The following is a 26614-nucleotide window of genomic DNA, read 5'->3' on the forward strand; positions in this document are numbered from 1 at the left end:
TTGGCTGCCGAATAATGCGGGTGAAATGAGGTGGTGCCTTTTTGTTGTTTATTTTTTATACTATGGTCACCGTTGTCAGCAAACAAGACTTTCTGAAACACTATGGCCATTAAAGTTAAACTGTTAAGATCTTCTAGAGACACAGCACTATACACTCTTTTAGTTTTCCAACAAAATGTAGTTCTTTCCAAGTTCAGTATCAAGAGTTATAAAATGACTTTTATCTTAATAATATAAATATTTATATATGTGTTTGGAGAGAGAGAGATTGATTTTTGATTAAGATTTTTACTTTAAGTCGTAACTGGTACCTGAATTTTGGTTGCCGCCTCCTTGAATGATCAGCTTCTGCACCAGTTGGTGGCGTATTATAATTTGGAGGAAGTTATTGTTCTTTCAGATTTAAAATGCCCAGCTGTTAGTTAGTTGGTCGTATTGCGCATAGCTTTGAGCCCAAGGTTTCGTAGCTTTTCATACCCAAGGGACCACTGTTGTAAGTAAATAAGATAAACAGCAATCTGCTTTTCGTGAGAAAAGGAGATTGCTTAGCACACAAACTTCCTTCAAACTACACGTCCTGCTGCATCAAAATTGGTCAGTGGAGTTCAGCACCATACTGTTATACAAGAACATAATTCAATTACTGCAATTAAGAAATTATGAGAGGCTGTTACTTATTGAATGAAAACCATAGAGAAGGCATTTCCTTTCCTGTATTTTAGTGAACTTTGTACACTGTCGATTGATAGCCGGCGACGACAATGAAGTTCACCTCCTTTTCCAAAAAACAAGGTATTTCAATTCTTCACTTACAGAAAATTTGTATACATAAATGTCTGGCAACTATTACACATACTTTACTCGGTTTTATCACTGAAATAGCAATTTTCATTAAATGTAAGAATACGTTTTGAGCAACGGCCTAGCAACACGTCCTCTTTCCACGAGATACAGATTAACAGTCCTCTGTTTTCTAATAAATCAGTTGTTTTATTTAGAGTCCATACTCAAAGATTCACAACTACTATCGTTGCGGGGATTGGGCGCTAAAGAGTTTCTTGCTGTCCAGCTGCTCTTCACTTCACTTCATGTACTTTTTGAATCACATTTACATTTACGGTATTTACATACTTACTGAGCTTCTCAGAATAAAATCAAGCACAAATTAGTTTTAAAAAAAAGGACAGTGAGGCTCACATAACATTACAGAGTACCTCCTACATTACACGAAATACAGTCTGTGGTAACGTTCCCGACGTAATTAGTTATTGGATTCTATGCTGCACGTAATTAAAATCAAATCTTAGGGTGGTCAGACGCAAACGAAATTTCGAGCTTAACTATCGTAGCTAGTGTAACCGCTGAAATACACTAGTACCTAAAATTTAAAGCAAGATTAAAAGGACGCAGAAAGGGTGACAGAACAGGCTAAAGCGCAATCAATAAATAATGGCTGAAAGATTTAAGTACGACATTTTTGAAACTAAAGACATATTTTTAAAACAAAGTAACAGGACAAATGACAGTATTTGTCTCGGAAGTAACCACTGACCTTGTTTCATTATTTAACGAACAAAAGTGACGACTAGTTTCGATCAATTTAGTTCATTTTCCAGATTGAACAGTAAAGTAAAAGACAGTTGCAACGACCAGCGTCAGCTGACGTGAGTCGTCGCACCTCATTAAAGAAAGTAACAAGGATAGCAGCTGTTGTAGTGGTGTGCGAGTAAGTCTGTGGTGGTCGGCGATATGCAGCGGAAAAGGGCAGCATACCGCGTGACGCCCCGGCCAGAAGCGTCATTCTGATGCGTTTGTCTGTAGCACGTGTTTTGGAGTGTGCGTAGAAGACTTAGCGTTGATTTTAGTGTTAGTTTAGGTATAGTGAAGGATTTTAATCACTGCAGTTTTCATTTCGAGGGGTATAAAGTAAAATTATTATTTAAATAAAAATCTGTTTTAATATAATACGTTTTTAAATCGGATTAAAATGTACAAAATCATTTCTGCTAGTCCCATACAGATTTCTAACACCATACAGACACTTCTGAAAATTAGTGACTGTGAATTTTTAATAGTTATGAAATTGCTTGCAAGAATTATAGCGAAAAACGTGGGGCACATGTAATACACAACTGAAGCTTGAACAGTTCACCTCTTATCTACTGCTTGCACCCCATATTTTTCGTTCTAAATCTTACAAATATTTCTATAGCTATTAAAATTTCACAATCACAAATTTTCAGAATTGTCTGTATGGGACTAGGAGTAATTATTTTACACTTTTAAATCCAATCAAAAAAAGTATTACATTAAAAATTTATTTTTATTTAAATAATTATTTTCCGCTCTTTAGTCTTAAATGTGTGAAATTTCTCAGTGGTTTTTAAACATTTTGATGAGATTATATTTCTTTTTTATTTCTCAACTGCCTTGCTGCAGTGCTAACACCAGTTCCCGTCAGATCACCGAAGTTCAGTGCTGTTGTTCTTGTCTAGCACGTGGATGGGTGATCGTATGGGTCTGCTGAGGGCTGTCGGCACTCAGCACTTGCGAGGCCAATTGAGGACCTACTTTAAGGAGACGTGGCGGTTCCAGTCACGAAAACTGACAACACCTGGGAAGGTAGTGTGCTGACCACATGCCCCTCCATATCCGCATCCAGAGACGTCTATCGGCTGAGGATGACACGACAGTCGGTCGATGCCGTTGGGTCTTACCAGACCTGTGCAGAAGGAGAGGATAATACTTTTACGGAAATAATTATTTATATATACACTAGTATTTTATCCATGGCTTCGCCTGAATGTTTGTACGTCACTACTGGAGCACACATCTCCTCCTCCCCCTCTCTCTGTCCATCTCCTCTTCCCCCTGCTCACACCGATGCCCAACTGCTCAAATACCACTCGGAACGCATTTCGATAGTGTCATCACAAAATGCAAGCCACACAGGACAGCCGAGATTTCAGGTGTTAAAAAATGGTTCAAATGGCTCTGAGCACTATGGGACCTGAGGTCATCAGTCCCCTATAACTTAGAACTACTTAAACCTAACTAACCTAAGGACATCACACACATCCATGCCCGAGGCAGGATTCGAACCTGCGACCGTAGCGGTCACGCGGTTCCAGACTGCAGCGCCTAGAACCGCTCGGCCACTCCGGCCGGCTCAGGTGTTACCAACCCTTTTCACCACCACCATCCCTACCGATAAAACAGTCAATAAACCCAGTCAAAATTGCATTTTCAGCCAGTTCTGGGCTATGTTTAAAATTTCAAGTCTCTATCTCATCGGGAAATTAGTTTCAAATCAACTCCAAAATTTGTACCGAAAATACCGACAGAAAGACAAGAAAGCGACCGAAGAAAAAGTTGTTTAAAATATACATGTTGCGTTAACAAAGGACAATGATAGTTCTCCACAGCACATAAATTTTTCTGTAGAGAGTCAGAAATAGTAGTAGTAGGTAATTCTGGCGTTCACACCAGCGTTGCCAATTACAAGGGTAGGGAACAGTCAGAGCATGTGGCGCGGGACCCGCAAAGGCTCAAATGGTTCAAATGGCTCTGAGCACTATAGGACTCAACTGCTGAGGTCATTAGTCCCCTAGAACTTAGAACTAGTTAAATCTAACTAACCTAAGGACATCACAAACATCCATGCCCGAGGCAGGATTCGAACCTGCGACCGTAGCGGTCTTGCGGTTCCAGACTGCAGCGCCTTTAACCGCACGGCCACTTCGGCCGGCGACACGCAAAGTATTTGTCCATCGCTGTGTGCAGGTTGCATCACTGGCAGTGATGTGGCATGTTCTCGATTGATGACATGGTTCAGCAAGATTACTGAATGCCTATTACATTCCTTAGTACGAAATTAAAGGAAGTCTGAAGGGTCTTTAGTGACGTCTGCGAAACTGCGTTGCGCCTTACAATTGCATTTCAGACATACGTGATAGCATTAACGTCCGGAGGATTCGCCGGGCAATCCAAGTGAAGAATAGTTTCACAGGCGTAAAGTTCATCTAATAGACAATTATCGTACATGTAGAGCAGGGCTGGGCCAACTGCAGCGTCAGATTTTCTGAAAATAACTGATCTTTATACGTCGCGTCATTTACACTACCCCTATATTCATCGTGATGCTTCACCAGATCAGCACCCCATCACCACGATCAAGTTAATCTCTTTCAAAGATGTTTCTACGACTGCACTGGCTGCCACCTTCCCTCTAGCCAAAAGTCAAAGAGTATCATTTTGGAACTATGTTGACCCCACGATGAACGAATCTATCTACATACAGCCGCAAACAGAACCCATACTACTGAAGATCTGCTATACAGGCCATCTGCTATGAGCCCTCGATACACAGTTTAACGGGACGCTGCAACTGCTGAGACCGTTGTAGGCGCTCAGTTGTTTACCGTGCGGATATGGTTCGGATAAGGCCAGATATCGCTCTTATCATCGAGTGATTACACATGGTCGACCTTCTACTGACCTACGACGACTACTCATATCTAGGAACGTGGCACAGTTTTTAAATTGCACATGGTAGAATGCTCAACGCTTCCAAGATTACAACCTGTGTTTAGCTTCAGATATTGTAGGATGTAGGCCCCAAATACCGCATTAGAGTCTCTTTTAGCATATGACGACAAGACCTTATTGACGGCATGACTTATTGTCACATTTTACACCATTTTTTCATAATCTTCGATATGTATGTAACTAGTGTCTATAGATTATTTGTCGATTATTGTCATACCTGAATCTGGTGGTTAATATTTCGAAAAAATTGTTGTGAGTATTTATATTAATTGCTGGTCCCGGCAGAGGTTCGAGTCCTTCCTTGGGTATGGGTGTGTGTTTGTCCTTGGGATAATTTAGGCTAAGTAGTGAGTAAGCTTAGGGACTGTAACGTAAGATTTCACACACACACAATATATATATATATATATATATATATATATATATATATATATATATATAGTGTCAGACAAAATAAATTATTTTATGGACATTTATAAGACTTCACGGTTCCATTTAACAATATATAAACTGATATGAAACTTCCTGTGCCGGACCGAGAATCGAACTAGGTCCCGAGTTCGAGTCTCGGTCCGGCGCACAGTTTTAATCTGCCAGGAAGTTACATATCAGCGCACATTCCGCTGCAGAGTGAAAATCTCATTCTGGAAACATCCCCCAGGCTATGGCCAAGCTGTGTCTCCGCAATATCCTTTCTTTCAGGAGTGCTGCTTCTGCTAGGTACGCAGGAGAGCTTCTGTAAAGGTTGGAAGGTAGGAGACGAGGGACTGGCAGAAGTAAAGCTGTGAGGACGGGGCGTGAGTCGTGCTTAGGTAGCTCAGTTGGTGCCGGCACGGTAGCTTAGCGAGTTCGGTCAGAGACCTGCCTGGCCTCTGCAATAAAAAAACTGAGTGATAATATCAACAACGAACTTCAACAGATGTCATGTGACATCCGCTATTACGGAATACAACGAACCATAACGAACAGGGAAAAAAAGTTGGTAGAGCACTTGCCCGCGAAAGGCAAGGTCCCGAATTCGAGTCTCGGTCCGGCACACAGTTTTAATCTGCCAGGAAATTTCATATCACTGCACACTCCACTGCAAAGTGAAAATCTCATTCTGGAATATATAAACTGTTACTTTTTTTTTAATGAGCACACCGCCATTTGACTGTATTGGCAATACAGTCAAATGACGGTGTGTTCATTTAAAAAATATTGTAAGAGTGTTGCTCAGCAACATCAGAAAAATAAAACTGTTAATCATACTAAGAAAACCGGTAACAGGTAGATAGTAATTCAATGCTTGTATTTGATCTCATTTGTGTCCTTAATAGTGGCAATCAAATAGAAAGTTAATTAAATATCTCGTATTTACGCAGTTCTGCAAGTGACATAATCAGATTTTCAGTTCTGTAGATGAAAGATATGTGCAACAATCGGAACTTGAAAATTGTTTTATTTTATTTATTGTTTTATCAAAATATTATGTGTTTTTAGTTGACTGTGCTCATACCTCAGTGCGAGGTAACACGTACCTCATTTTAAAATAATTCTTAGTGATCTCATTTGCAAAGCAGGCATGTAATTGATGGTGGCGAGTAATAGAAACCAGATATTTGAAGAAACTTGTTGAACTACCAAGTGAAAATTTAATAGCATATTTCTTAGTGAAGAAATCCAAAGATGAGACTAACATAGGTTTACCACTGCATCAGTTCCACTCCTTCGAACAAATTCGAAAAATTGAATCGTATTAAGTTGGAGCCTATAACACTGGAAAGTCAGCTACTTTTCAGAACTCAAATACAGAGAACACAATCACACATTAATGTCAAGTTATAAACTGAAACAACGGACATTTTTCTAATTGTTATCAGTTTTTCAGAGTAAGTGCCAACCAAGTGTCAGGAAACATTCTGCATCACTAAAGCATCTTTATGAAATGTTTTCCTGAGAACAAAATGTGTAACACAAATATTAGCCAGGCAAAGTTGCATGTAGTTTCAAATCTCGAAGTCCGGTACAATATCGAAAAATGTTCTAGTCTAGTATAACAGCGGGAAGACACAGTCAATGCCTTCACTGTATAACGTGGTAATGTTTGTCCCGTCTAGTGGAAATATTTTTTAATGAATATAATTTTTGTAATTAGTACAGGTAAAATTAAAGTTAATCTTTGGCAAAAATTCTCCTCCGAAGTGTAGGTCCTGTCGCTTACAGAAAAGATCAGTAAATTTCGAAAGAAGACTGACCCACACCAGACAGAAACTTAATGCATCACATGTTATAAACTTAATTATTTTAATTCTCTCAAATTTAATCAAGGTAAAAGGCATTCAGTGCTCTGATTTTGCAAAACCCTGTGTGTGTAAACGGATTTAACTGATTCAGAATTAATTGTGAAACAGACACACACTTGAGACTCATTGACGTGTTTTCTGATGAGAATTGCAAAACTGAGACTACCAGTTGGCAAATTTATTCATTGTAGTGGAGTTGTTTATTAATGTCGCGTCTGACTCTGTGAAATGTATCGCAGCCTGACTGGATACGAACAGAGTGCAGGCACCACACGTCACTACCATGAATTCTTCAAAAATGGTTCAAATGGCTCTGAGCACTATGGGACTTAACTGCTGAGGTCATCAGTCCCCTAGAACGTAGAACTACTTAAACCTAACTAAGCTGAGGACATCACACACATTCATGCCCGAGGCAGGATCCGAACCTGCGACCGCAGCAGCAGCGTGGTTCCGGACTGAAGCACCTGGAACCGCTCGGTCACAGCGGCCGGCCTGTTCACCTCCAATCTCTGCGATGTCCTTACTTTTCAAGTCCGTAAAAAGTTACTTGCTCTTTTTCACCTGCCGTCAAGAAAGCGACCACCAGTGCTATCAAAAGTTACTGCAACCCGCCAGAAAATTCGTAACATCAACATGTCAATGAACTGAATTTCCTCCCCTCTTCTCTAAACAGCTTTCCGCAGTTATATTCTCCTGATGCCACTTCTATCACACCGATTGCTGCTCTCACAACCATAGCCTAGCCTCGTGAGGCCCTGAGAAATGCTAAAAAACTGTCCACGAGGCTAGTCGCTGACTTCGCAGCAACAAATGAATCTTTAGTAGATCAGAACTGTTTTGCCATGTTTCCTGGAAAGCTAGGAGATGTTTATCAGCTGAAATATTTCTCTTAACATGATCCTTGTGCCTACCACACATTGACGGATTCCCATCCATCAGAAAGAATCTTTTTCGTCTAAGCCATCCAGAGCAGGCCCATACTATAACTGCACAATAGCCAGCTCACTGCTTTGCAAAGGAGCTTTCTCCCTGACTAGATAAGGTCGTTTTACCTGTCGCTCTCCACCCCTACAGTGCTGTCCCGTCTCATTAACAGCACTTCTCACTTCCGAAACTCGCCTATAAAAGCAAACTGATGTACCCAGTACCATGTTAGATTAGAGAACGTTAAAAAGAGGAAATTAAATCAGCTCGTGTAACCACTGTAATCGTATAAATCTCATTACACTAACTCAACGCCTCTCCAGTCACATTATTAAAAATACATAAATTGAAAGAGACTTGCCGAAATGTTTGTGGCTTTTCAGTTTAAATATCTCAATGGTAGTTTGTTAAATCACTAATGCGGATACTATGAAATTTCTTTTACTCTGTTTATATATGCACAAGATAATTACAGTACTTCAACTGGAAAGCAGTTGTTTCAGACAGCGTAAGAAGTGGGAATCAGGATCATAATCGTACCAGCGATCAGAATCGCAAAGAGCAATGACAAATGAGGGAAAAGTGAGCTTTTTCAGCATCTGCAGTCTATTTTATCAATTCATGAAACCAGAAAGTGGCTAAGAATTATAGCAAAACGTCCTATTCATCTCTTAATATAACTGCCATGGAGGGCACGACTACAAAACAGAGATAAAGCAACAGAGTAGTACAAAAAGTACAATAATATTGTTTATTATATAACTGCCATGGAGGGCACGACTACAAAACAGAGATAAAGCAACAGAGTAGTACAGAAAGGAAGTACAAAATCGTAAAGGATACGTTATATAGCAAAGGTAATGTTATCGAACACAGCCCCACTAAAGTGGAGTTACCAAAAATGGTTTTTGGAAATCCTGTTACCAAGGAATATTCAGTATATATCCAGACTTAGAATCAAGAACAGCCTGCAACGTAAGTAAATTGGAAGTAGATGTCCTTAGTGCAGCAAATAAGGTTAAATCACTTAATAAAGACAAACTTACCGATCCAGATAGTCTATCAGTTGGGTCCCTTTCAGAGTGCGCGCATCAAACAGCTCCATTTTAGCAATCATACGCAAAACTGCTCGCTCTACAAAAGATCCGTGCTAGTACCTAATAGCTACAAAGTTGTAGAGGACACATCAGCACACAAGAAAGAAAATAGGAAAACCTGGTGAATTGTAGACTCATATCATGGACATCAATGTGTATCAGGATTTTAGAACTTATATTGAGATCCAGTATTATGAAATACTTCGAAGGAAACGATCTATTGAAACATAACCAGCGCGGGTCCAGAAAACAACATTCTTGCGAAGCATGATTGGCTCTTGAAACTTCCTGTCAGATTAAAACTGTGTGCCGGACCGAGACTCGAACTCGGGACCTTTGCCTTTGCCTTTTCAGTCCGGCACACAATTTAATATGCCAGGAAGTTTCATATAATCGAACACTCCGCTGCAGAGTGAAAATCTCATTCTGAAACATCCCACAAGCTGTTGCTAAGCCATGTCTTCACAATATCCTTTCTTTCAGGAGTGCTACTTCTGCAAGGTTCGTAGGAGAGCTTCCGTAAAGTTTGGAAGGTAGGAGACGAGATACTGGCAGAAGTAAAGCTGTGAGGACAGGGCGTGAGTCGTGCTTGGGTAGCTCAGATGGTTAGAGCACTTGCCAGCGAAAGGTAAAGGTCCCGAGTTCGAGTCTCAGTCCGGCACACAATTTAATCTGCCAGGAAGTTTCATATCAGCACACACTCCGCTTGCAGAGTGAAAATCTCATTCTATGATTGGGTCTTTATTCACACCCGCTGTGCCAAATGACATTATTATTATTATTATTGGCCGGTAGTGCGATTAGATTTTCGATTTCCTGTAATAAAGTAGTAATTGAAGGGAAGTCATCTAGTAAAACCGAACTAAAACCGAGTTCCCAAAGGAAGCCTTATAAGCTCTCTGCCGTTCTTAATCTCTATAAACATTGAAGCCATCTGAGCAGGCTTCAAATTTACAGATAACCTCGTATTTTATGGTCTCGTTAGGTCATCAGAAGATCAAAACGAACTACAAAATAATTTAGACAAGATATGTGTATGGTTCAAAATAATCGATTGACCCTGAACAAAAGAAAGCGTGAGGTCGTCCATTCCAGTATTAAAACAATTCCATTAACTTTCGGTTGTACGATTAATCACAGAATTTTAAAGAATTACCATATAGAACAGTTTAAATCTGAACCATCCTATAGAAAGCGTTGAGAGAAGGCTAACCAAAAACTGTGGTTTGTTGACAGAATGTGTAGAAGATGTAACCTACATTACGCTCATTCGTCCTCTTTTGGAGTACTGTTACGCTGTATGAAGTCCTTACCAGATGTTGTTGACGGAGGGTATCAAAAAACTTCACAGAAAGACGGCTCGCTTTCTATTGTCTTGAAATCAGTGGGAGAGAGCTGTAGATATGATGAGGGGAGGGGTTCAATCATTGAAACAATGCTTTTTCTTGTTGTGGCGAGAGATTTTCATTAAATTTCAGTTACGAACTTTCTCCTCCGAAAGCCAAAATATTGTGTTGATGCCCATCTACATAGCGAGAAATGACCATCGTGATAAAATAAGAGAAATCAGAACGCGTACCATAAGATGTAGGGGTCCACTTATCCCATTTGCATGTTCGAGATTGGAACGGTACAGAAATAGTATGAAAGTGGTTTTAGGGACCCTTTGCCAAGCACTTAAGCGTGAATTTCAGAGCAATCATGCAGACGTAGGCGCAGAATCAGTACTGAGAGTCTCTATGCTCGGACGTGTGAGTGGGCATCTCGTATACGTCGCGTAGCTAAGTTTGTATCAACGAGTGCTGTTGTAAACAGTGCAGTTCATTATTACCGACATCTGAAAAGCTCTCCTTGAATTTGTTTAGGGAGAAATGTGAATAAAACATATCAACTTTCAAACAACGTAAATCATTTGTATCCATTTTGTGAAGAGTAGTGGTTCTGTGCAAGGGGTGCATAACGGTAGAGTAAACAATAGATTAAGTTGCTCCAGATTATTAATGCAAACAATTTCTAAACAACGGACGAGCGATTAACAACAATTATCGATGCATATTTCAGCAAGCCTAATAACAAGTATATTCTGTGACTCAACGTGTCAGGGTCGTAAAAGGGATAAAAAGAATCGTAAGTTAACTACAGACTGTAAATGCCTTAGGTGACTTTTTTGTTTACGAATGAATTCTAATTCGTGATCTAGCGCGCCACTTCAGTTCACATCAATATGTGTACCTCATGTGGAACTTGTGTCATGTACCCTGTATTCTAACTCCTTTCATATGAGACGTTTTCTTTGCCAGAGATAGTTGTACTGCTGATTTCAGCGACCAGGTTGTCGATAACTTTACCAGGATCTTAGGAAACCCTGTCATTAGCACACCCTCAGATGGGGAAGCCTAATATTTTAAGATCAAAGGCATCGGAAGTTAAGAATTTGTATTACTTTGCAAATTTGCTGGTTATCTGGGTCTCACTGCAGACATTGTACCTGACTGCCAACTAATTTCTACATTCCGCTCTAATGAAATATTATCAGATGCAATTGTCCTGCGATAGTGACCGGTAAAGTAGTTTACCGAGCGCAAAATGTAAAAAAAGAAATTAATCAACAAAATCATGTTGACCGTCACCTAATTTTGGTACCAGATCAGCCCTCAGAATGCCAATGTGTTTTGTAGCAATAACTGTCTTCTCTGCGCAACGTAAGTTTCTGATGGGTCCATCATAATAGAGGAAGCACCAGCTGATTACCCACCTGCACAGGAAGTGCCCAGCGGATTCAGCACAAACTGGAAGACATGGAGGACACTGAACCGAATAAGGACAGGAATGGCCCAAGTGAAGACAAATACGGTTAGGTGGGGTGTTGGAACCACGGATGATAAGTGTGACTGTTGCGCTGTGCAGGATATGGAGCTCCTGCTTGCCTGCCCAAACTGCCCTCACAGGTACAACCCCGACGATTTATGGCTGGACAAGAAAGGAGCCCTGGGCGTGGCCCTATACTGGGCTGAAAGATTGTGGCCTGGTTTCCGGACACGAAAAGTAAAGTAGAGGTGGGTCCATCACTCACCAGGCACATTGCACACGGTGTTTACAGCACGTTCTGCATGGTCACGTACATCATGTGGATTCGATGAACAGATGCGAACATTATTTATTTATCTGGTTTAATGACTTGCAGTGACTGAAGCAAAACTTAAAATAGTTGAAGATGCTTTTGAAGCTCCCTGTGTACTGACCTACGAGCGATATGCAATTTCTGTGAGGCCTTCTGAATGGACTTCTGTGGTTAGCGCTCGTATACATTCGGTATTTCTGTCCTACGTTTTAGGCTAGCGAGTATGGTGTTTCACATACAAACTATGTGTAGCCACGCTTTGCGTCGTTTTTTCTCGATCTAACTGCCGAAGTCCTTTAAGCTGATATATTACAATAAGAGCTTCTCGCGTTGTACAAAGTAAGTTGCTCTACATTCCTTGGAAGTCTGATTATTTATTGAGTTTAGTAAATATCTCTTGGAACATCACATACTTTCAGACTTCATGGAATGCTAAAAAGACCTGTGATGGTCAATGTTACTCTTAAAATAAAGGTCTTTCTACTACAGCTGTCACTAAACATTACTAGCGAAAAAATTACATAATTCTTGAGCTCAATAGTTAAGCGAAGAACTTCAAAAACAAGGATAAAGTTGATGCAATTTTGTAAAGATATTATAAAATGTGAAAGTTGCAACTCAATAGTTCCCATTACTTTTGGGTCAACAATCGCATTCCAGGAACTCATCCTTCTTTTTCTTTTAAAATTACGTTTCCGATTGAAATATCATTGTTACCTTACCAGACACTTTAATATTTCGTCTGAGTAAATTGGTTAGTTGATAGAACTACTGGTCGTTGGACAGTTCTCCACGACTTTCTACAGAACTGTAACAAGTAGTCCAGACTCTTTACTGACACACAGCAAGAGGAACACTTTTCATATCTATAGTCTGATTAAAATTACTTCTCTGTTGACCTAAAAAAGTGCTTTTTGAGTTGATTTCCTTCAGTCAGAGTTTTCAATCCCACGATGGAACCGTTCGCCATTATCAAACTGCGGCAGTTCACTGTCAGTTTCTTGTCCGGCTTTGCTTCTTGAAGTATTTGAAATTGTGAATCCCGATTCCTGGGATTGCCCCTTTTATTTCTCATTTCATCAGACATGATAACACACACACACACACACACACACACACAAAGGTACTAACGAAATGCATACCTTTTACACAACGTTAGATAAGCGTCGTACATGAGGCTGACATTTTTTAATACAGGAAATCATCGTTGCGATTGGTCCTGAAAAATCGTAAATATAAGCATATAACGTATGATGGAGACATAGTGTAGAGGTTAAGATGCATTCCTGACGTGTAAGAGATCGTGGTTTCAGATCTCGTTATATGCTTTGAAATATTATATTTCTAGATCTTATCAAAATGACTTGTATTTTAATTTCTATTTAACAAAATAGTTTAAATGCATTTTTTTTATTTCTCATAGTTCGCCGTGTCATTTTCATAATCATATTGACTTTTTTATTTGTTCTTACTTTTTATTCCTATCATTATTTATTCGTTCGTAATATGCATGTATCGCCTATAACCTGTCAGCAGGAAAGCATATCGGTTGGTAAAGTGGCAGCTCGTGTAGCCAGTTGAGGATAGTTTCAGATAACCAGTGGAAGCCGAAAATTACGGTTTACTTTTAGTAGACAAATTGAAATTTTCCGCCTTGAGTTTCCTCGCGAAGGATGGCTTTTATCACCGTGAACAAAACGAGTGTGATTAATAGTTCTGCCGCAGGTTGTTGGCCTCAGTTTTCACGGACACAGTGCACATAACGAGTCTGTGGGTAGGTTAGGACACGAGTTTAAAATCAGAGCCACAAAACGCGTCGCCCGCCGCAGTTCACTCATTGGTCACATAAAATCAGCGCCGACAGAGCATCTCGCGTTCCCGTCATAAGTCTCGGAAGCCGCTTCCAACATTGCTCCGCATTACATGTTAAGTATCAGCATCAGTCAAGTGACCTACCATGTTTACACTGTGACAGTTATTGACTTACATGAAAAAAAACGGAAATTATTTAATTACGGCGTGCACATACTTTATTCAACATGTAAATGTCACTACAGATATTCGGATTTAGGTTATGTCGTGTCCGATATGCCCGCCATCATTGGCGATGATGTGGCGCAGACGAATAACGAAATTCTGCACGGTGCGCTCAAGTGTCGGAACATCGATGCTGTCGATGACCTCCTGAATGGCTGTTTTCAGCTCAGCAATGGTTTTGGGGTTATTGCTGTACACCTGGTCTTTAATATGGCCCCACAAAAAGCAGTCGCATGTGTTCAAATCCGCAGAATATGGCTACCAGTCGAGGCCCAAGCCAGTAGCCTCAGGGTACTCCAGAGTCAGAATGCGTTCCCCAAAGTGCTCCTTCAAAACATCAAACACTCTCCTCGTTCGATGGGATCGAGCTCCGTCTTACATGAACCACATATTATCGAAATAAGGGTCACTTTGGATAATGGCGATGAAATCGTCTTCCAAAACCGTCATGTACCGTTTGGTAGTCACAGCGCCATCAGGGAGTGTCGCACCTATTTTTCCGTGACTGGACATTGCACACCACACAATCATCCGCCGAGGGTGAAGAGACTTGTCGATCGCGAAATGCTGATTCTCAGTCCCCCAAATGCTCCAGTTTTGCCTACTGCAAACCCATCCAAATAAAAGTGGGCTTCATTGCTAAACCAAACCATACTAAATCCCACCACTCCCCGCGGCCAACAGTGCAGTTTGAATGTCCCTGCGAGTACCGTTCAGAAGTTATGACGATTTTATTTCATATAGTTCAATAATTGGAAATTTGTGGTAAGGGCTTATGGGACCAAACTACTGAGGTCATCGGTCCCTAAGCTTACACACTACTTAATCTAACTTAATTTAACTTGCGCTAAGGACAACACACACACACACACACACACACATGCCGGAGGGAAGACTCGAACCTCCAACAGGGGGAGTCGCGCGAACCGTGACAAGACGCCCTAGACCGCTCGGCGTTCAATAATTATCACCCTTTTATGTCTCCCTCATAACCAAGCGGTTGTTGCGGGGAATGAACCGACGGACGTAGCAAGCAAGGAGGCGTGTCGTGATCCTCAGTTATTTCAGTGTGCCATCCCCCGCATACTGTCACTTTGCTGTTGAGGTACAGAATTATGCGTGGATGGCTAGAAGTGACAGATAATAAGCTACGTCTATCAAAGCGCACTACGCCGCCGTGGCGTAGCTCCTTTCAGCCGCAAAGACAGGATGAGGTCCTAACTCGTCCTCGCATATGCCACAGTCGTCTGAGCGCATAGCTTCCTGACCGGCGAGAGGACCCTCCAATGTGTGGTGCTTGTGGCGTACCGATCACTGTGCGCCACATTTTACTAGACTGTGTTAGTGTCAGAGCGTAGCTGCAGATTTGCCGGCAGATCTGCTCTCTATTCTGATACTGAAACGAATGTGGTTAGAGTTTTAATGTTTTGGGATCCGTCCAACTTGCTTCCGAAAATTGGCTCACCCATGTTTTTTTAGTCCGACAATCCATATCTCTACGTCCCTTTGCCGTTGTTTTAGTTACTCTGTTGTTTTACTTCTGTTTTCATCTGTAGCACCTTTCAGTATATCTCCTTTGTTCTGCGGCTTGTGATATGGAGTGATTGTCCGGATCAACGCGAGTGAAGCAGGAGTGAGCGGGTGAGTGAGTGAGTTTGCCAAGGTTTCTAGCCCTTTACCCATATATGTTTCTTTTAATATTTGTAAGGTGCTGATAACCTCGCCGTCGAGCGCCCGTACATCCCAAAAACAAGAATAACCAAGCGGTTGCCAGCCGCCGATGTGGCAACGCTGTAGCGGCAAGTGACGGACGTCCAATAACAAATACCTTTAATAGGACGATAGCAGTGGCTCCCAACCTTACTTAGATCTTAGTAGTACCCTCACTCTTCCTCCTTCCCCCCCTTCGTCTGCCTACCCTCCCACACCCACACACACACACACGCGCGCACACACACACACACACACAGATACATTATCACCAACTTAAGCACCTAACTTAAACTGTAGAACGAAGACTTTTCATGGAACACATTTATTTTTAAAATGATGTTAGATTAATGACATTTAGATTGTGTGAGTGTGTGTATGTGTGTTAGAACTAATGACGAAGGAATTCGTAGTGCATCGCTAATGCTACTCACAACTCCTTCTCAGATAAGAAAGCTAACTATCGACAGCGATGGTAGACAGTTGTCACAAAACATACTTTCCCTGCATAACTCTTCTCCATCGCAGCACTTGCTTCACCTGCCCACTGCAACCCCTATTTAAAACCAACCAAGTTAAAATGTGCGCTACGATTACTGTTCATGAATCACTTGATTGCTGCACTGCTTACTGCTGAACTGGTAGAAATTGGAATACTTCAGGATGCTAATGCTTTTCGTCTGACCACAGCCGCTGATAGTAATAGTAATAATAATAACAATACCGTGTACAGCACTGAGTTAGCCCGTACATAGTCACTGCTGTGTACTGCTTACAACTTGGAGAAGATATTTTCTTGAGATACTTAGACTTTGTTATGTATATGTCTCACTCTATCGTCAGCAATGTAGGGACAATGCACAACATATCTATGTAGCGGGTGGACTATGTGAGGAACCTGTAACCTCCATCGCATTAATGCTACTAACTGAGAAAAAGTATTAATAACTTTAGAATCAGTATTAGTCGAAAACAGTCTTGGCCGCAATTTTAGTTTTTGTTATTATTAATTATCAACTATGTGTTTCTCCTTATTTAGGCATCTTCAGGCTGATCTTAATTTGGTATTCCTTAGGACGATCCTTTAGACAGTGTAGCTAAGGGGCATCGTCGACTACATCAGGCCAACATCGCCTTCGTTAACCTCAGTAAATACTTTCTAGAAGGACATGAGTGACTCCAAGAGCTGCATAACGCGTTCACGTTCACAGGAGCAAATAATATTATGCCGATGTTGGCCTGATGTACTAGACGATGCCCCTTAGCTACACTGTCTAAGGGATCGTCCTAAGAAATACCAAATTAAGATCAGCCTGAAGATACCTAAATAAAAAAACTAAAATTACAACGAAGAGTGTTTTCAACTAATACTACTAAACACTGGTTTGCTGATTCATGCCACAGATGGATTGGAAGAATTATTATAGAATCAGTATCAGGGTCCTACAAAATTGTAATAACAGTAACGATTTTTTGTAAATGATTTAGTTTCGCGACTGAAGCGGACTCGAATCGTTTAGTTTTAACCCCTCAGAAAATTTCATTTTACCCCTCAGGGGGTAATTACCTCCAGGCTTGGAACCACTGGGCTGTTGTGCAGTTACGCACATTTATGCAGATATGGTAGCTGACCACTTTGCCTAGAAAATTCCTGACTAATGTCCGCTTACTCAAAGAACTACAACTTTTTCATGTTCACTGTGGCGTTTTTAATTATTCCGCATATGTTTAAAGTCATTGTGTTGTCTGCAGTCAGAAATTTTAGAATGAAACTTACTGTTCCAGTTCACTGATAGGCCAGACTGCAACGTTGCATAGAATGCTCAATGGCGCATAGCGGCATATCACAGAAAGCCATACGAGTATCAACTACCTGGAACTTGCCTGTGTGCAGGCGCAGCTCCTGAGGAAGTACGGCTACCCGGTGGAAGAGCACTTCGTGACGACGGGGGACGGCTACATCCTGCGCATGTTCCGCGTGCCGTCCAGCCCCAAGGCGAGTGGAGGCTCCGGCTTCCCCATCCTCGTGATGCACGGACTGCTCGCCAGCTCCGCAGACTGGGTCATCATGGGTCCTGGCAAGGGCTTCGGTAAGTGGCGGTGACTATCAGCTCACCTCGGTCTGGCGTATGTGTAGAATGTTGAAAAAACAATGATAATGTTGGCCAAGTTGCAGCATGTACGTTTGGTATCCTCACTGGATAGCGATGGAAACTGAAATCGTTAAACTTCTCATGATCGGTACGTATTTCAGAAATTTAAGACGAAATGGGAAACGCTAAGAGCGACAAAATTGGATACTTTCGTAGTTGCCCTGTAAATTCTGAGTGTGCAATGGCTAATAACTTGAGATTGGTTCGAAGTACTAGATAAAACTCCTTGTATGTTGTATGTTGTATGTTAATCAGGGACCTAGAAACGACGGAGAGGCTCCGTCCCCACCACAGCCGCAGTGGTCCACAACCCCACGAGGACTATGGCAGTCCACTTCATCCCTCCGCCGCCCCACACCGAAGCCAGGTTTATTGTGCGGTTCGGCCCGCGGTGGACCCCCAGGGAACGTCGCAACCCAGACGAGTGTAACCCCTATGTTTACGTGGTAGAGTAATGGTGATGTACGCGTACGTGGAAAACTTGTTTGCACAGCAATCGCCGACGTAGTGTAGCTGAGACGGAATAAGGTGAACCAGCCCACATTCGCCGAGGCAGATGGAAAACCGTCTAAAAACCATCCACAGACTGGCCGGTACACCGGACCTCGACATAAATCCGCCGCGCGGATTCGTGCCGGGGACCAGGCGCTCCTTCCCACCTGGAAAGCTGTGCGTTAGACCGCACGGCCAGCCGGGTGGGCTAAACTCCTTGTACTTCAGAACACTTCCACTAGATTTAAGCCAGATTTTGCCAGCAGCAGGAATTTTGTGCTGCAGTGCGTTGTACCTTCGTTTGTGACAAGACAGTGAAGGTGTTTTCCATCAGAGCACAGTGCGTAGCAGGCCAACGTTTTACGTCAGCGTGACAGGCCAACTGGCTCTGGTCGAGTCTAATAGGTAGTCGCTGCGTTCTGCTAAGGTAATTGCTGTAATTCAGGTAAAGTTCGTATGCAAAACAGTTATCAGGTGTGCTAAAAAGCTAAAAGTACATTTCATTGCGGAGGAAACTGAACCGTTAACTGACGCTGTGTCTGCACATACCTGTACATGGGACTTGGTCAATTGAGACGTCGTCATTTGTAGTAATGCTAGTAATAAAAATGTCATAACTTTCCTAGATATTGACAATAATACTATATTTATAATTTGATGACAATGCTGTCTTGTAATATATTAGAAAAACGGGTTATAAAAATGTATACTTGAAAATATTACCAGCAGAAGTGATAAATGATGCTAATAAAAACAATAATGAATAAACAAATGAAGGACAAAATATGATTTTTTAAGCGTAAACGGTTGCCTATGCTAACAGAATTTCATTTTAAATTACTTGTTAGTAGCCTGCTCTTCCACGTAGTTCAAAAGTGACGTGAACTGATGACAAATAAATATGAAATATGCTTTCAGCCTCTCTTCATCGTCGGAAAAGTGATTGTTAATCAGTATATCCGACACACCCTCATCCTCTCGGATCAAAAACATATTGCTGACTGTTTAAATGCGTTTCGCAAAAGTCGGAAGCGAATAATTCTCCTTCTTTATAGCCAGTTATTTGTTGTTGAAATCCCTGGGCTAGCAGGACAAAACGGATGAGGTTATATTTGTGGAAAGGGGCCAAAATAAGTTACTGTCAGTTGCACTCAACATATAAACTTTATTTGTTAAAACACACAATCACACAAGCTAGAACCACAAGCTCTCAAGTTTTTAACGAAAGACCTCCTTTGATTTCATTTAGATCGGCTGAAAGCCACATCGAAAATCCAAGGCACAAGGACTAAGCGAGGAATTGAGGTACAGGAGTTCTTCTGGAGTATCGCTTCTTTAGAAAAAAAAATTTTCTTCAATATAAATCGGCTGAAAGCCTTACTTAAATTTTTCCCATAGAACTCGGCTGAAGGCCACACACTAATCAAGGACAGTGTTACGGGTTAAGGCCGAGACATAGATTTTCAATGTTTAATCTAAATAGGCTGAAAAATCGGGTGAAGACCGCATATCAACAAAGCAATTTAATGGCTTACGGCCTAGGAAGAAGAGCTTTCAATTTGAAAAGGCTGAAGACCTCAACCTTAAAATATTTCGTGTAAAACTCGGCTGAAGGCCTCGTACTAAAGAATAGCAATCTTATGACTTAAGGGCAAGACAAGGATTTTGAATTTTTAATGTAAGAGAGACTAAAACTCGGCTAAAGACCACACATCATGCAGAAAACAATTTTACGGCTTAAGGCCTAAAGGGAAGAGCTTCTACACTTCAACTAAAATAGGCTAAAGGCTTTATCCTAAAATACATCACATAAAACTCTTCTGAAGACCACATATGAAACCCAAACAATCTCACGGCTTAAAGCCCAGAGAAAGAAATTTCCAGTTGTTAATCTAAGCTGGAAAACTCGGCTGAAGGCCACATACCAACTAGAAAATATTTCTTACGGCTTAAGGCCTAAACAAAATTTTTCAACTTTTGATTTGAAAAGGCTGAAAACTCGGCTGAAGACCACTTACCAGCTTGAAACAAATTTATGGCTTAAGGCCTAAGAAGAAAAGCTTTGTAATTTTAATAAGCTAAAACTCGACAGAAGGCAACACAGAGTACTTAAGACAAAAAAGGAAATCACTATGTAAAACACAAGGAGCGGCGCTCAGAAGGTTCCAAGGGTCGGACTAGGAAGGTAACACTAACGCACGTTTAGGTGAGACAGGCAGGCAGATCAACAATCTCTTAATCGGAAGACAACCCAACCGAAGGCCAGCCGATGAACCAACCAACAACATCAGTTCTGCTCCACCCGACCAGCAAAACGACAACAAGATGTCAGTAGCACAACAATTTGGATACTGGTGCCCAATCCAGCCAAGTCAGAATAAACGCCCAAAACTACCAACACACCTCAGCTGTCGAATTACACGCCATGCTGAACAGCATCAACACGACGAGGAAAATACACTGCCAAAAATTACGTCAACGGCCACAAGGCAGAAGATACCGCGGGTACACTTCATTAATGAAGAAATGAATTAAATTAAGTTAAACACGACACAGGAAGACGGCTGAAATTCTAGCCGATTTCAATGAATACACGTTGTTGCTCGCGGGAATCTCCCAGAAAGCGACAACCAGGATCAAACGAAGAGATGTGACAGCAGTTGAGGCTTGATAGTAGGTTGAGTGAGCACTCAACTTTAGTGTCCAGGATCGGTGGACGGCGAACTTCGTAACCCTCGCAAGAAGCGCCTCACAACTCCAACCCCGCATGCACGCCTCCAGCGGCTCCGGCCTGACTACGCGCCACAGAGACTTCCTCCCTGCTCTGCCCCAACCAACCGACTGCCACACACAGCACACCCGGACATTATATCTGCCACATCAAAGATAGTATAGCAGTACTAGTATCGATACATGCTGCTGCTGTCACTCACGGAGAGAAGACAGCAAAGTTATGGCGGTAACCGAAGAAGAAATAAGACACCAATGGACTGAAACCAACGATAAAAAACAAGGCATGACGCGAGCCAGCCACGTCTCAGTTATGCTGTCAGTAAACCCAGACATTTCTTTTTCCCGACGCGATCCATCAATACTGTACAGTACATTGGCAGTTCTGTTACAGTAACAACACGATGAATACTCATCTCAGACGTCATGTGTGGACTGAATAGCTGATGCGCTTAAATGCGCTGCGTATTTGAGTTTTGCGTCCCTGCTGACGTAAAACGCCCTGTCCTGCTCCTAGGGAAACCTGGTTTTACCAGTGTGTTAGTACCTTTGCTCATGACATAGGAAAGCTGAATACGCCAAACACGTCTGATATCGGTGGTAAACAGGTTACAACCTGTTCCTTTCCTACAACCAGCAAGCAGTAGTACTTTCTATTGCATTTCGGTGATTTTCGACGTGAATCTTTTGTATCCAGTGCTTTATGTCGAAAAAGGAAAGGCATGATTAAAACATCAAGAAGAGTACTGAGCTTCAATTCAAGGAAAGCCGTTTGTAACAAACAAAGGGACGATTGATGCTCAGAAGTAATCGCCACGACGTGATGTAAGTTCCGACCAATACAATGTAACTGTGAATTGTGCAACATAAATAAATAAACCAAGAAAAAAAATATGGTGTAATTTTGGGGTATAACTGCATGATCAGCCGATCGTACAAAATATTCGTCGCCCAACACGTTAACTACTGAAGAAAGAGAGGATAATAGATTTTCTTGAAGTGAAGTAGAGGAAATTTTATTTACCATTGCGTAAATTATGTCAATATGTACTCTTTGTAAGTGACCTAATGCTGTGCACACTCTCCTTGGAAGTAAAGCATGATACTTACATTTTTCTGCGTCGATCACTTATTTATTTACCATTACTCTTTTCGATTATTGACACTGTTACCTTTCAAGTAGAGAATTGCTTAGTTGCATAGCTGGTGTTAGTAAATAGCACAAACGCCTGTACACAGCACAAGACCACGGATAATGTAAGTAATCTTGCGTCTTTTGCTGTAGATATTTTTTTAGTAAGGAATTTTTTAAGTTGAAAACATGAATTTGTGATAGCAAATTGCGGTTACAGGGGCAGTAGAGTTATAAAAAAGACTGCGTACTGATACTTTTTGTAAGTCCTCTCCACTGTACGTTATGTTTACACTGTCACTTAAGAGATGTTGTACATGTTACTCATCTGCTTGCTTTTCTTTGTATCCAACGTAAACAAGCATATCTGCAAACGTACGATATCTTTAAAGTGACAGTGTAAACATAATGTAGAGTGGAGAGGACATACAATGAGTACCAGTATGCAGACTTTCTACGACCGTACTGCCCCTCTAACTATAATTTCGTCACAGATTCATGCTTGTTTCAAGTTCGAAGTTAGCTTTTCTAATAACCTTCTTTTATCGTTAGCAATAGACGCAACATAACCTGTATTGCCCTTCGTTTGCTGCTGTGGAAAGGTGTGCGTGCTCTCCACCAACACCAGCTATGTAACTACACAGTTCTTCTGTTAAATATGATCGTGTGAACAACGGAAACGCATGGTGATAAAAATAAATGATTGACGCAGAAAACAGTTTTGTTTGCATTTATCAACAGTGTAGTCCTCATGATGCAATCCTCCATGGACGAAACATTCACCTACATCTTCAACTAAACTTTCGTTTTATATTTATTTTTATATTTGTATGTATAACACTATTTCTATCAGAAGTTAAAAATGACGAGAAACTGTCATAATTTGTATTCCTTCGAATAAAATTATTTGTAATGTAAGTCTCTCGTTGTTTTCCCCTGTTATCTTACATTTTGACATGCCGTACTTCGTTTTCACGTTTCCGCTCTATAATTCTGTTAACGAGACGAAATGCTCGGCTAACGTGCCTCGTGCTGGAAGCGATGAGCTGAACACTCATCCACCATGCCCAAGTGACAGTGGCACACGTAGTAAGCCCACCCTGTGCTACACATCGTAAGATGACTTGCGGAATATATAGATGAAGTTGTTGAGATATGGAAGGTAGCACGCCACAGGCATTTCGCTGCTTACGAAGGTTTCATTCACCTTCGGTATACTGTCTTACTACGTCTGCATTTCTGTGAATCTGAGAACATTTGCTCAGCCTTTACAACCTAGTCAGATCTTTACTTAATGCTGATGGCGTTGCAGCTGCACTCTCAACTTAGTCACGTAAGAACCATTCTGGCCACGTATTCCATGGGTATTACAATATCTCCATAACAGATCAACACAAAGTGTGTCAAAGCCTCAGAACTGTTACAGTGGTCCATGTGGTAAAAAATGTGAGCGACTAGAATCCATAACACCAGCGAGAAGTTGACGGCTCTTCTGGAGAAATGCTACACTATTCGAAGAGTTGAACATACTGGCATCCGTGCACAAGTTTACATTCCCACAGCCGTGTTCTAAGCAAACTGTAACAGATGATTTAGACACAGTTTTGTTGAGGCAGATACGGACAACTTTAGTTCCATAAGTATCAGCACAAACCATTAAGCCTCAGTTACGAGCTTTGAAAATCAGAAACGCAGGCATCTGGTGAATCATCAAGCAGTTATTCAATGTCATAGAAGGCTGTAATTAACACTCCATCTGGTCATAAAAAACTATGCTACAAATAACACGTAAAAAAATGGAATAATGAGTTCTATCTTGTTTGTGTAGAACAGGAAGGTCAACAACTGTACTAGAAACTTGTTCTGTACACATTCATACGCGAAACACCACGACCACCACCACAACCATCATCAACTCCACTAACACTAACTACGAGGGTCGGTCAAAAAGTAATGCCTCCCATTTTTTTTCTACTTAAAGAAATTAAGTTAAGTGAAAAATTTGAATTTGGCGCCATTCCTCAAACCTTCTTCTGCAATCCACTGCAGTAGTAACTTTCTGTGTCAACAGGTGGCAGCACAGCAGAAGTTTGTAAGATGGCCGACATCGATGTTCGTTTGAGACAGCGTTGTGTGATTGAATTCTTGAATGCAGAAGGTGAAACGCCCATACGCATTCATGAAAGACTGAAGAAGGTGTATGGTGTTGTGACAGTGGATGGCAGCACTGTTAGACGATGGGTTCGTCGTTGTAAGGAAGCTGAAGGGCAAACACCGTTGACTGACGAAAAGTGGAGCGGCAGGCCGGTGAGTGCAGTGACTCCACACAACATTCAGCAAGTTGATGACATCATTCGTGGTGACCGTCGGGTGACTGCAGATGAAGTGTGTCGCATTATTTCTCTTAGTAAAGGCAGTGTGATCACGATTATTAAACAATTGGGGTACTCAAAAGTTTGTGCACGGTGGGTTCCAAGAATGTTAACCGATCAGAATAAAGAGGCAAGGAAAACAATAGCCTCCCAACACTTGCAGTGCTTCCGTTTGGAGGGAGATGAGTTTCTGAAAAAAATTGTGACCGGGGACGAAACATGGGTGCATTTTTTTGAACCCGAATCAAAGAGGCAGTCAATGGAGTGGCGTCACACAAGCTCGCCGAGGAAGAAAAAATTCAAAACTGTGCGATCGGCAGGGAAAGTTATGGCAACAGTTTTCTGGGATACAGAGGGTGTGATTCTGGTTGATTTTTTGGAGCAGGGATGCACAATAAATTCTGTTCAATACGTCACAACCCTCAACAAACTTAAAGCACGTCTTCAGCGAGTTCGCCCAACAAAATCAATGGCAGATGTTCTTCTTTTGCATGACAATGCAAGACCACACACCAGTCGTCACACCTCTGACGAGATTGTCAAAATTGGATGGGAAGTTTTGCCTCATCCCCCATACAGCCCTGACCTGGCACCATCAGACTTCCATCTGTTCGGGCCACTAAAAGAAGCTCATCGTGGGATTCATTTTGAAGATGAGGAGGCCGTCAAAACATCCGTGGGTCAATGGCTTAGGAAGCAGAGCTGTGATTTTTACCGTGCTGGGATACATGCCCTTGTTCAAAGATGGACCAAAACTGTAGAGATGGGCGGAGATTACATTGAAAAATGACAAAATGATCCTCAATGTTGTGGTTTTCAACCTATGTAATTGCATTTAAATTTCCTGACAATTAAACGTAGAAAAAAAATAGGAGGCATTCCTTTTTGACTGACCCTCGTATATTACCATAATCGTCGTCTACAACATCACCTTCACCGTCAACCCTTCGTCACTATTAACAAACTTCCACCTCCAACATCAAAATCACCACCACCACTACCACAATGAATACCAACATTCCCACCATAACATCACAACCAGCACCGACCCCATCACCAGCACCAACATTCCCTCTAATAACTCCACTACCATATCCATATCAGCACCAATACTAACATAACTCCAACATAAACTCCAATAATAAAGCCAGATACAAAATCACTACCATAACCATCACCAATAAAATATTAATTACTCTCGATATTTCACTGGTTTAGGGCAGCCACTTCGTGAGATATTCACCCTTCTGAATTTCCCTGGCTGTGTCGTGGACGTTATGTTGTGTACTAGGCTCATTTAGTTATAGTGATTTCATCAGTGCGTAATCTACTCTAACATTACATTGCGGTTTACATCACCACTAGTAAAATGTTGCAGACTGTCTCATAAATGCTTTAGAATCTTGCTGTCGGAGCACTACGAGCAAAAGCAGATGTGACTCTCTCAGATTACAGTCTTACAGACATATAGTAGTAGGAAGCAGATTGTGTAAAACACATTTATTTACTCCCGCAGCGTACGTGCTGGCTGATGCTGGCTTCGACGTGTGGATGGGAAATTCACGAGGAAACGTCTACTCCAGGAACCACACGACCATTAACCCCGACGACGACAGCTTCTGGCAGTTCAGGTGAGTTGCAGCAGGATTCACTCAATTTTCTATGCGTTACAAACAGCAGCACCGACAGTAAGCGTGGCAACGTCTGGCTATAGCTATTCAACATAATCAGTAGGTAATCCATACAAAAACTGACTGAATTCACTGGAGGGTTTCACATTTTATCTTGCCACGAAAGTTTAGCTCTTGAGGAAAAAAATTGCTATTAAATTGAATTATGTATCACATTAATAGAAGCATAGTGCAATTGAAACAGATGACCAATGCATTGCAGTTAGCAGTCTAACTCTACTGATTTTCTGTTTGTACGAAGCGTATTCGGAAAGTAAGGTCCGATTGGGAGCGAAATGGTATCCACTGTGACTGTCGATCGCTTTACGTCACTCTCTTC

The 26614-nt window shown here is 41.5% G+C and overlaps 1 protein-coding gene across 1 annotated transcript in view; it reads left to right on the forward strand.

Annotated features, from left to right (window-relative positions):
• LOC126412495 (lipase 3-like) overlaps positions 1-26614 on the forward strand; it is an 86025-nt gene that overhangs the window by 10016 nt on the left and 49395 nt on the right. Inside the window, exons 2-3 of the mRNA XM_050082113.1 lie at positions 17620-17815; positions 26121-26235. Coding sequence (XP_049938070.1) covers positions 17620-17815; positions 26121-26235 — 311 coding nt within the window. The remainder of the gene's footprint in view (positions 1-17619; positions 17816-26120; positions 26236-26614) is intronic.

Source organism: Schistocerca serialis, chromosome 7, assembly GCF_023864345.2.
Source record: "Schistocerca serialis cubense isolate TAMUIC-IGC-003099 chromosome 7, iqSchSeri2.2, whole genome shotgun sequence".
Classification (NCBI taxonomy): domain Eukaryota; kingdom Metazoa; phylum Arthropoda; class Insecta; order Orthoptera; family Acrididae; genus Schistocerca; species Schistocerca serialis.